Below are 12774 nucleotides of genomic sequence, written 5' to 3'. Positions count from 1 at the left end.
GGTTGCCTCTCATAAAAACTTCTGATGTACTCTCTATTCTTCTTTTTCTACAATCTTTGTTACTGACTTTTTGTTGACTTAGCCGTATTGTACTGAGCAAACAGGACAGGACTTAAACATGCTTTACTTTACAACAACAATATTAGACACACTTAGCAATAAATCAATCAGGGAGCACCCCTCATCCCAGGAAATTGACCCACAACAACTAAAGTCTTTGTTTTTATGATTTTCGTGTGAAACTTGAAACATGGCTCGCAAAAACAACAAAACCAATACTCACTTTATTTAGGGATTACTACTTGGACAATGGGTTTCCTCTCATAAAAACTTCTGATGTACTTTCTGTTCTTCTTTTTCAACAATTGTTGTTACCGATGTATTGTTAACTTAGCCGCGTTGTACTGAGCAAACAGGACATGACTTAAAACACGCTTTACTTACACAAAAAAGTCTTTCAGAAATGCGCCACCCTGACAGGAAATTGACCCCAAAAACAACTAAAGTTGTTTTTTTGGGGTTTTTTTTTACGATTTCCTGTGAAACTTGAAACATAGATTGCAAAATCAACAAAAATAGTACTCACTTTATTTAGGAATTACTGCTTGGATGATGGGTTGTGTCAGGTTCAAACATCGATGACATCTATTAAACAGACAAGAAGCAAGGAATTAAACAGAGACAGGATTCAATTTGGCTCAATGAGGAGAAACACATAGACCTGTAACCTTGTACAAAAACAAACAAAACAGTACTCACTTTATCAAGGGATGACTGCCTGAGCAATGGGTTGCCTCTCATAAAAACTTCTGATGTAATTTGATCAGAACTCGCGAATAACCTTTTAAGTTATGTTGCTACTCAGTGGCCTAGTGGTTAGAGTGTCTGCCAGGGGGTGATCAAGGGTGATGGGTCAAATGCAGAGAATAATTTCGCCACACCTAGTGAGTGTGTGATAATTATCGGTACTTTAACTTAAACAAACACACAGATGAACCACAACAGTTTTAAGGAGAGAAAAAAATATCAAATACGTATTATAAACAAAAAGTTATTGGTTAAAAAAAAATATTTTCTTACATTTTTGAGGGTGAGAACCAATCAACATAACTTTACAAAAAAAATATAGCAAATACATATTATAAACAAAGTTAAGGGTTGAAAACATTATTGTCTTAGATTTTTTTATGTAAAAAACAATCAAAATAACTTTGGAAAAAAATAAACAGCAAATACGTTTTATAAACGAAAAGATATTGGTTAAAAAATATATTTTCTTAGATTTTTTGGGGATAAGAACCAATCAACATAACTTTCGAAAACAAATATAGCAAATACATATTATTAACAAATTTATGGGTTAAAAAATTATTTTTCATAGTTTTTTTTATGTAAAAAAAACTATTGAAATAACATAAGAAAAAAATATATAGCAAATTCGTTTTATAAACAAAAACTTATTGGTTAAAAAAAATAATTTTCTTAGATTTTTTGGGGGTAAGAAACAATCAACATAACTACAGAAAACAAAAGTTTGAAATAATAAATCCATTGGGGCCAAAAAAGTATTTAGTCAGCCACCGATTGTGCAAGTTCTCCCACTTAAAATGATGACAGAGGTCTGGAATTTTCATCATAGGTACACTTCAACTGTGAGAGACAGAATGTGAAAAAAAAAACAGGAATTCACATTGTAGGAATTTTTAAGAATTTATTTGTAAATTATGGTGGAAAATAAGTATTTGGTCAACCATTCAAAGCTCTCACTGATGGAAGGAGGTTTTGGCTTAAAATTTCACGATACATGGGCCTATTCATTCTTTCCTTAACACGGATCAATCGTCCTGTCCCCTTAGCAGAAAAACAGCCCCAAAGCATGATGTTTCCACACCCATGCTTCACAGTAGGTATGGTGTTCTTGGGATGCAACTCAGTATTCTTCTTCCTCCAAACACGACAAGTTGAGTTTATACCAAAATGGATACATGGATGATACAGCAGAGGATTGGGAGAATGTCATGTGGTCAGATAAAACCAAAATAAAACTTTTTGGTATAAACTCAACTCGTCGTGTTTGGAGGAAGAAGAATACTGAGTTGCATCCCAAGAACACCATATCTACTGTGAAGCATGGGGGTGGAAACATCATGCTTTGGGGCTGTTTTTCTGCTAAGGGGACAGGATGATCGATCCGTGTTAAGGAAAGAATGAATGGGGCCATGTATCGTGACATTTTGAGCCAAAACCTCCTTCTATTAGTGAGAGCTTTGAATGGTTGACCAAATACTAATTTTCCACCATAATTTACAAATAAATTCTTTAAAAATCCTGGATTTTTTTTCACATTCTGTCCCTCACAGTTGAAGTATACCTATGATGAAAATTACAGACCTATGTCATCATTTTAAGTGGGACAACTTGCACAATCAGTGGCTGACTAAATACTTTTTTGCCCCACTGTACATTTTGACTCTAGTCAATACATGTTTTGAAGGTTATTAGACTTTGAGTCGTCACAGTTAGTAACGACTCCTTTCTGTCTTGCAGGCGTCGGCATGAAACTCACCGACGTGGGAATAGCGACGTGTAAAAAAGGGTGAGTGCGACCGTCTCTTTAAGACAATGAAAGATTCTGCATATTAATACCGTTCCATTTCCCCCCTGGCTTGTGTTCAGCTACAAGGGCTTCAAAGGAAACTGTGCCACCTCCTTCATCGAGCAGTTTAAAGTATTGCACCAGTGTAACTCCTTCTGCGAGATCCTGGGCCTGGCCTCCCTGCAGCCTAAAGTGGCAAAAAAGGCTTCTTGTGCTCCCAAAACCAAAGCTCAACCTCCAGGAGGAAGCAAAAAGAAAACATTTGGTCCATCGCTGAAGGCTAAATCCTAACAGGAAGACCAGTGTTGAACTCTCAAGTCTTAGATTCACAGTTTTGTTTTTTTGTTTTTTTACATTTAGTGATGTTTTCCAGCTGTTAAGTTCATTAAATTAATGAGCTTGTTAATTAACTTTTTGGAGGAAACATCTCTGATTGTGTAACATATGTTGGAGGACATCAATGTGGACTCTTTGATGTGTTCATGTTTGTTTCATGTTTCTTCCATGCAAAGACTAAAAATGATGACATTGACATTAGCATTGCTGCCTACTATTGTCAACACAGAAGCGATACGGTATCGATCTAAGCGCTATCATCTCGAGGACACCTTTGACACTGGACGTCTGCTTGTTTGAGCCACGAGGTCAAATACACAATTGATGTTCTAACATGTTGTGGATTTCTTTTTTCGACCGTTCACAACACAATACTTTTTATTTTTTATTTAATTAAATTTGTTGTGTATTTTTATTTATTCTTTCCAAGGAATTTTCTTTTCACAAATAAAATGTTTTAAGATGGTTGTGTAAAATGAAAAACTACTTTGTTGGAATACGACTTAACAACAATACTAATACTAATACAAAAAAAATAATAATAAAGGTAATACATTTGGTTTCATATACGACTTTTCCTTTCTTATATAGAACTTTTTTATTTTTTTATTTAATAAAAAAACTAAAATTACTTTTTAATTCTGTACAAAACGACAAGTTAGTTCGTAAAAAATGCAAAAGAAGCTAAACAATAAATAACTTTTTTGTTTTCAGGAAACACATTTTATAGATTTCTGCCTAAAAATGTGGCAAACGTGACATTTATTCATTTTTTTTGGAACAAATTATACTGAATTTTTTTTTTCAAAAGTACACAACTGTTCTTAGATTTTTGTGCAAAACTATTTGGTTGAGATAATGCTAAACAATAAACTACACATTAACTTGCTGTCTTTCTTTGATGAATTTGTTTTAGGTAATATATTTTATTTCATTGAAGATATTTCCTTCTTATATAAAACTTTTATTTTGGTTTATTGCAAAAACAAAATGACTTTTTATTTCTTTATGAAATGGCAAGCTAATTTGTTGAAAATGCTAAACAACAAAAACAACTAGTTTTTAACTATTTTGTAAGTTATTTGTTTTCAGGATTTGAATCGACAAAAATTACTTTTCTGTTTTTGGAACAATTATAAACTTGTGAATTTTTTAAGTTTTTTTCCAAACAATTTTCCTATTGTTTTGTGTAAAATAACAAACTGGTTACAATAACACAAAACAATGATTATAACTATTTATAACCTTCTTTTTTTTTTAAGTCCTTGGTGGTTGGAAAATAAGTTTCATTGTTTGTTTTTTTTGTAATAAAAACAGACATGACTGTTTTGTTGAACAACCAAACAAGAACTTGTGGTTGTTTTTTGTGTGTGTGTGTTTTGGATATCTAATTGATTTTATGAAAGAATAAATAAACAACATTATTTTTAATTTTTGTGTAAAACGACAAAGTAGTTTCAAGCAGTAGTCGGAATAACACCACACAATAAATAATATTATTTATTGACTTTAATTTCTATTTATTTATTTATTTATTTTTTTTGGACACACAAACCCGAAAATATTCTTACTCTACACATTTCAAGGAGGAAAAAAAATGCATTACCAATAAAATAAATTTTTGGGGAAATACCTTTTATTGATTGAATTTTGAAAAACGTAACTTTTCCTTTCAACAACTCAACAACAAAATCGAACATTTTTTGTTTTACTTTTATTTGTTTTTCCGAAGAAAAACACCAAATATTAGCAAATATGACTTTTTGTGCAACACGACAAAGATGAGTTATATCAAATTGTGTAACATTCCTAAACAGACAATACAACCTTTTTTTCTTAAGTTGTGTACATTTACGAAATACTTTTCAGCATTTTTTGTATAATAAAGGTTAGAGTGTTCGCCCTGAGATCGGTAGGTTGTGAGTTCAAACCCCAGCCGAGTCATACCAAAGACGATAATAATGGGACCCATTAACTCCCTGCTTGGCACTCAGCATCAAGGGTTGGAATTGGGGGTTAAACCACCAAAAATTATTCCTGGGCACGGCACTGCTTCTGCTCACTGCTCCCCTCAGCTCCCAGGGGATGAACAACAGGATGGGTCAAATGCAGAAGACAAATTTCACCACACCTAGTGTGTGTGTGTGACAATCATTACTACTTTAACTTTAACTTAATTTAAAAAGAGAAATTATTATTAGTTTTTTTTTTTTATATATATATAATATTCATTCATGAGATAGGGAAATCAAAATACAGCACCCCCACCCCCCCATAAATAAATAAATGGAAAAAAAATTAATGTAAAATAAGCGGTAGAAAATGGATGGATGAATAAAAAATAAAAGTAAAACAAGAATAACACCCCCTGGCCCCACCCGCGTCTTACATTTCAGTCAGTGGTTAGCAATGTACTGCCTGCCTTTTCACCACTGATAAGGAATCACACCAACTGACTCAAAGGAAAAAACAAAACAAAAACACCAAAGAAAATCACAAACATACAGAGGGGTGTCATTTCAATTTTTTTAACAACAGTAAACCTACAAATGTTTGTCTTTATTTTTACTTCTTTTTTTCACACAGAAAAGCCCAAACATTTTAGATTTTGTGGAAAAACGTCAATCTTCCATGAAGTAATTTTGTTATTGTTTATTCCATCCACCCATCCATTCTCTACCGCTTATTCCCTTTTGGGGTCGCGGGGGGCGCTGGCGCCTATCTCAGCTACAATCGGGCGTTCTTATTCCAAAACTGTAACATTTCATTAATACTTTAAAAAGTACTCAGCGAGCGCGAAAGGAAAAAACCATTTTAACTGTAACATTTCATTAATACTTTAAAAAGTACTCAGCGAGCGTGAAAGTAAAAAATCATTTTAAAAAGTCCTGAATCCCGATGGTGATTCTAATCCACACCAAAATAGAATCACTTGTTCCTAAACCCATTTTTGACATTTCCTGTAAATTTGATCAGAATCCGGCAATAACCTTTTAAATGATGTTGCCAACAAACAAACAGATGAACCACAGCAAATATGTATTTCCAGGGGAAAAAAACACACAAAAAAACATCCATCCATCCATTTTCTACCGCTTATTCCCTTTCGGGGTCGCGGGGGGCGCTGGCGCCTATCTCAGCTACAATCGGGCGGAAGGCAGGGTACACCCTGGACAAGTCACAAAAAAACAGTGAATACGTATTAAAAACTAAAAGTTATTGGTAAAATGTGTTAAATTTTTTGTGTAAAACAACAAAGTAGTTTTAAGCAGTAGTTGGAACAACACAACACAATGAGTAAAACTATTTATTGACTTATTCATGTATTTATTTTGGACATGAAAATATCTTAATCTACACATTTAAAGGAGGGGAAAAAAATTCATTTGTAAAATGTACATGTTTTCAAGGAAATAAGTGACTTTTCCTTCCAGCAACTCAACGACAAATAAGAAAAATGTTTCTTTTACTTTCATTTGTTTTTATGAAGAAAAACACCAAATTTTAGCAAACATTACTTTTTGTGCAACGCGACACAAATTGTTGTAACATTCCTAAACAGATAATAAAACCTTTTTTCTTAAGTTTTGTAAATTTACGAAACACTTTTCAGCAATTTTTGTATAAAAAGAAAAAATATTGTATTATTATTATTATTTTTTTATAATATTTATTTATTCATGCGATACGGAAATCATAATACAGGAACTGAGAAAACGGACACTTTTTTTTGCCCCCCCCATAAAAAAATAAAAATAAACTAATAACTAAGTGGTAGAAAAAGGATGGATGGATGACTAAAAAAATATCCATCCATCCATTTTTTACCGCTTATTCACTTTTTGGGGTCGGGGGGGAGCTGGCCCCTATCTCAGCTACCATAGGGCAGAAGGCGGTGTACACCCTGGACAAGTCGCCACCTCATCGCAGATGATTATTAAAAAAATAATACAAGTAAAATAAGAAAAACACCCCCTGGCCCCACACGCGTCTTACATTTCAGTCAGTGGGCAGCAATGTACTGCCTGCCTCTTCACCACAAGCAGATAGGGAATCACACCAACTGAATAAAAGGAAAAAAAAAGTAACAACAACAAAACAATCCCAAAACACATACAGAGAAAGTGTCATTTGAACTTTTTTTTTTGTTAACAACAGTAAAATTCCATTTGTTTGTTTTTATTTTCACTTCTTTTTTTCACACACAAAAAAATCATAAACATTTCCTTAGATTTTGTGGAAAAACGTCAACCTTCCATGAAGTAATTTTGTTATTGTTTATTTTTATTCCAAAACTATATCATTGTGTTTGTTAATAATTAAAAAGCACTCAGCGAGGGCAATAGTAAAAAATCCTTTTAAAAAGTCCTGAATCCCGACAATGATTCTAATTCACACCAAAAACAAATTCTTAATTATTCTTAATCCCATTTCTGACATTTTCTGTAAACCTTATAGAATACGCCAATAACTTTTTAAGTTCTGTTGTTAACAAACAAACACTTGAACCACAGCAAAAATGTATTTTAAGAAAAAACAAATAAAAAACAACCCAGAAAATACGTATTAAAAACAAAAAGTTATTCGTAAACAAAATGATTTTCTTGGATTTTTTTGTTGTAAAAAACAATGAACATGACAAACAAAAATATTTATTTTTTCCTTTTTGTTTTTTAAGAGAAAAAAACACTTTTACATGACTTTTGTAAAATAAATATGTATTTCACCCTGCGATGAGGTGGCGACTTGTCCAGGGTGTACGCCGCCCTCCGCCCGATTGTAGCTGAGATAGGCACCAGCGCCCCCCGCGACCCCAAAGGGAATAAGCGGTAGAAAATGGATGGATGGATAAATACGTATTAAAAACAAAAAGTTATTCGTAAACAAAATGATTTTCTTAGATTTTTTTGTTGTAAAAAACAATGAACATGACAAACAAAAATATTTATTTTTTCCTTTTTGTTTTTTTAAGAAAAAAAAACACTTTTACATGACTTTTGTAAAATAAATATGTATTTCACCCTGCGATGAGTTGGCGACTTGTCCAGGGTGTACGCCGCCCTTCGCCCGATTGTAGCCGAGATAGGCACCAGCGCCCCCCGCGACCCCAAAAGGAATAAGCGGTAGAAAAATGGATGGATATGTATTTCATTTTAAAAAAATAGAAATTTTACCTTTTTTTTAAATCAAAAACCTATTTTAGGAAATACTGTATTCATATTGGGGGATGTTATTTTTTTCTTAAAAGAAAATTCTAAAAAGGGCAGGCCATCTTGTTTTTTGGGCCAAAAGGTTTCCATCCATCCATTTTCTACCGCTTATTCCCTTTTTGGGGTCGTGGGGGGCGGTGGCGCCTATCTCAGCAACAATCGGGCGGAAGGCGGGGTACACCCTGGACAAGTCGCCACCTCATCGCAGGGCCAACACAGATAGACAGACAACATTCACACTCACATTCACACACTAGGGCCAATTTAGGTTTAAAAAATCCAAACTGAACGAGCAAATCAGAAGTTTTCTTCTCATCACGCACACTTGGAAGCGGCCGTGACACGTCTAAGAAAAGTGTCTCGAACGTCAACAATTGAAGAGTTGCAGTTTCATGCTAAATTTAGAATCATCAATAATCAAACAAGTCTCTGGCAGCTGAGAAATATCATTTTTTATTGGTCGCTATTTAATCCATATGAAAACATGATCCATTTTGTCCCCCAAAAAATCTTCAAAGTGGTCTTACGTTGAAGTCAGTCCGCTCCAAATCAGATTTGAGTCCACGTTACTTCAAAAAGGTTAAATGAAACCCCAAAAAATGTGCAGGTGTAAAAAGCAGGTGTGTGTCCCCGCTGTAGCTATTTAGTGTGATAATGGCGTTTGATTGGACAGGACACAAACACCATTGTCACACTCCACAGCTCTGCAGGGTTTGGCTCCGCGTAGGAAATCTGCAATCCGCACAGGTGGTGGCAGCCCTAGAAAAATAAAGAAAAACAGTTTGGTGGGAAGTCTGCAGGTGTGTGGTGCAGACAGATGCTAAAGTTCCCTTGGATAATACACCTATAGATTTATTGTGTTTAGCGAGATAATCCAAAATGGTCCAAAAAAATCCAAACCTACCTTGCTGAGAGCGCGTCCACGTTAGCGTCCCGTCTCACCCGCTGGTACGCCTTCCAAAGTGGGTAAAAGTCCAGAAGCTGGCAAAGTTGAGCAGGTTGCCGCTGGTTTTTGTGTGAGCTTTCTGAGGCCATGGAGTCTTTATGTAGACATAGCAGGCTGTGGACAAACCAGATAAGCTCCAGGGGAAGTATCGATCGACCCTGACCATGGGGAGGGGGGCATGTGGGGCCGCGTGGAAAATGACCCACTGGGGGTCTTTTTAACCCGCGTCGACTTAACAGAGGTCGCTAATGTTCGCTTTTTAACATCTGCTTTTGACGGAGTCAAAACAACAACAAAAAAGAGCAAAGGAAGATTTGGTGGTTTTGTTTGTGAGCAGCTTGGTGATTACTGAAATGTCCCCGTGCTGCCTTTTATTTGCTCGTCCTTGGAGCTGATAACTTGGAGATTATTTTGTGTGTGAATGAACCGACGTTCCTTCACCGCATCACACGACACGTGCACGCTAACTTCTGCCCTAATCGCAACTACAACCAATTTTTATTTTTGAAATATATATATATATATATATATATATATATATATATATATGTATATATATACATATATATATATATATATATATATATATGTATATATATATATATATATATATATATATGTATATATATATACAAATATACAAACCCCGTTTCCATATGAGTTGAGAAATGGTGTTGGATGTAAATATAAACGGAATACAATGATTTGCCAAACATTTTCAACCCCTATTCAATTGAATGCACCACAAAGACAAGATATTTGATGTTCAAACTCATAAACTTTATTCTTTTTGCAAATAATAATTAACTTAGAATTTCATGGCTGCTAAGCGTGCCAAAGTAGTTGGGAAAGGACATGTTCACCATTGTGTTATATCACTTTTTCTTTTAACAACACAAAAAAAAATTTTAGGAACTGAGGAAACCCATTTTTTAAGCTTTTCAGGTGGAATTCTTTCTCTGTTGTCGTAATTTAGGCTTCAAAATGTTCAATGGGAGACATGTCTGGACTACAGGCAGGCCAGTCTAGTACCCGCACTCTTTTACACGCTGTTGTAACACGTGGTGTGGCATTGTTGTGCTGAAATAAGCAGGGGCGTCCATGATAACGTTGCTTGAATGGCAGTATATGTTGCTCCAAAACCTGTATGTACATTTCAGCATTAATGGTGCCTTCACAGATGTGTAAGTTACCCATTCCTTGGGCACTAATGCACCTCCATACCATCACAAATGCTGGCTTTTGAACTTTGCGCCTGTAACAATCCGGATGGTTCTTTTCCTTTTTGTTCCAGAGGACACAAATGTCCACAGTTTCCAAAAACAAATTGAAATGTAGACTTGTCAGACCACAGAACACTTTTCCACTTTGCATCAGTCCATCTTAGATGATTTCGGACCCAGAGAAGCCGGCTGCGTTGCTGGATGTTGTTGATAAATGGCTTTCGCTTTGCAAAGCAGAGCTTTAACTTGCACTTACAGATTTAGCAACAAACTGTATTTAGTGACAATGGTTTTCTGAAGTGTTCCTGAGCCCATGTGGTGATATCCTTTAGAGATTGCTGTCGTTTTTTTGATACAGTGCCGTCTGAGGGATCGAAGGTCACGGTCATTCAATGTTGGTTTCCGGCCATGCCGCTTACGTGGAGTGATTTCTCCAGATTCTCTAAACCTTTTGATGATATTATGGACCATAGATGTTGAAATCCCTACATTTTTTGCAATTGCACTTTGAGAAATGTTGTTCTTAAACTGTTTGACTACTTGCTCATGCAGTTGTGGACAAAGGGGTGTACCTCGCCCCATCCTTTCTTGTGAAAGACTGAGCATTTTTTGGGAAGCTGTTCTTATACCCAATCATGGCACCCACCTGTTCCCAATTAGCCTGCACACCTGTGAGATGTTCCAAATAAGTGTTTGATGAGCATTCCTCAACATTTTCAGTATTTATTGCCACCTTTCCCAACTTCTTTGTCACGTGTTGCTGGCAGCATATTCTAAAGTTAATGATTATTTGCAAAAAAAAAAAATGTTTATCAGTTTGAACATCAAATATGTTGTCTTTGTAGCATATTCAATTGAATATGAGTTGAAAATGATTTGCAAATCATTGTATTCCGTTTATATTTACATCTAACACAATTTCCCAACTCATAAGGAAACGGGGTTTGTACATGTACGTGTGTGTATATATACACACATACATATATACACACACACACACACACACATATATATATACACACACACATAAATATACGTGTGTGTGTATATATATATACACACACATACATATATATATACGGTATATAGACAGTACATATACTATATATATACACACAGTATATATACACACATATATATGTATATATACATATATAGTAAATATATACACACAGATACATATGTATATAAATATATACACACATATATATACATACATTCATATATATTTATATATACACACACACATATATATATATGTGTGTGATGTCCATGATAACGTTGCTTGGATGACAACATGTGTTGCTCCAAAACCTGTATGTACCTTTCAGCATTATTGGTGCCTTCACAGATGTGTAAGTTACCCATGCCTTGGGCACTAATACACACCCATACCATCACAGATGCTGGCTTTTGAACTTTGCACCTATAACACAAACACCCATATATGTGTATACACACACACATATACACTCTTATATACATATATATATATGTATATATATATATATATATATATATACATACATACATATCTCTCTCTCTATATATATATATACACATCTATATATACAGTATATACACACACATACATATACATATATACAAAGTATATATATATATATATATACACGTATATATATATATATGTATATATATTTTTATATATATATATATGTATATATATATATATTTGTAAATATATATATATATATATGTATATATATATATATACATATATATATATATATATATATATATATCTGGGTTGTACTTGTATAGCGCTTTTCTACCTTCAAGGTACTCAAAGCGCTTTGACACTACTTCCACATTTACCCATTCACACACTATGTGAACGTGTGTGAATGCCATGCATGTGTGTGAATGTCATGCAAGGCGCCAACCAGCACCCATCAGGAGCAAGGGTGAAGTGTCTTGCTCAGGACACAACGGACGTGACGAGGTTGGTACTAGGTGGAATTTGAACCAAGGACCCTCGGGTTGCGCACGGCCACTCTCCCACTGCGCCACGCCGTCCACACATACACAAACACACACATATATGTACATTCATATACACACACACACACACACACACACACACACACACACACACACACACACACACACACACACACACACACACACACACACACACACACACACACACACACACACACACACACACACAGGGTTTTTAATGATTTTAACAACTTTGATTTTGATGCATTATTTTATGAGCAGAATAAAAGTCACACTCACAAATTAGTGGTTTAAAAAATACTTTTTTTTTTTTTATGTTTTAATTTGTTTTGATTCATTCCCAAAAAAAAATCATAAAAATATTATAACAGCTTTTAATTTAATGCATGATTGTTTCATGAGTAGTGGGACTATTTTTTTCTTACACATCAAAAAGTCACAATCACAAATGTGATCAAAAAGAGGTTTAAAAATCATACA

General features: G+C 34.6%; 1 protein-coding gene across 1 annotated transcript in view; it reads left to right on the top strand.

The window, feature by feature from the left end:
* The window catches only part of alpk2 (alpha-kinase 2), a 40251-nt gene extending 36986 nt beyond the window's left edge, over positions 1-3265 (top strand). The window contains exons 10-11 of the mRNA XM_061876522.1: positions 2548-2596; positions 2677-3265. Of these exons, the coding sequence (XP_061732506.1) occupies positions 2548-2596; positions 2677-2887 (260 nt within the window). The 3' untranslated portion in view covers positions 2888-3265. The remainder of the gene's footprint in view (positions 1-2547; positions 2597-2676) is intronic.
* Positions 3266-12774: the final 9509 nt, after the last annotated feature.

This window comes from Nerophis ophidion, linkage group LG17, assembly GCF_033978795.1.
Source record: "Nerophis ophidion isolate RoL-2023_Sa linkage group LG17, RoL_Noph_v1.0, whole genome shotgun sequence".
Classification (NCBI taxonomy): domain Eukaryota; kingdom Metazoa; phylum Chordata; class Actinopteri; order Syngnathiformes; family Syngnathidae; genus Nerophis; species Nerophis ophidion.
This window is presented reverse-complemented; position numbering and strand designations above follow the sequence as displayed.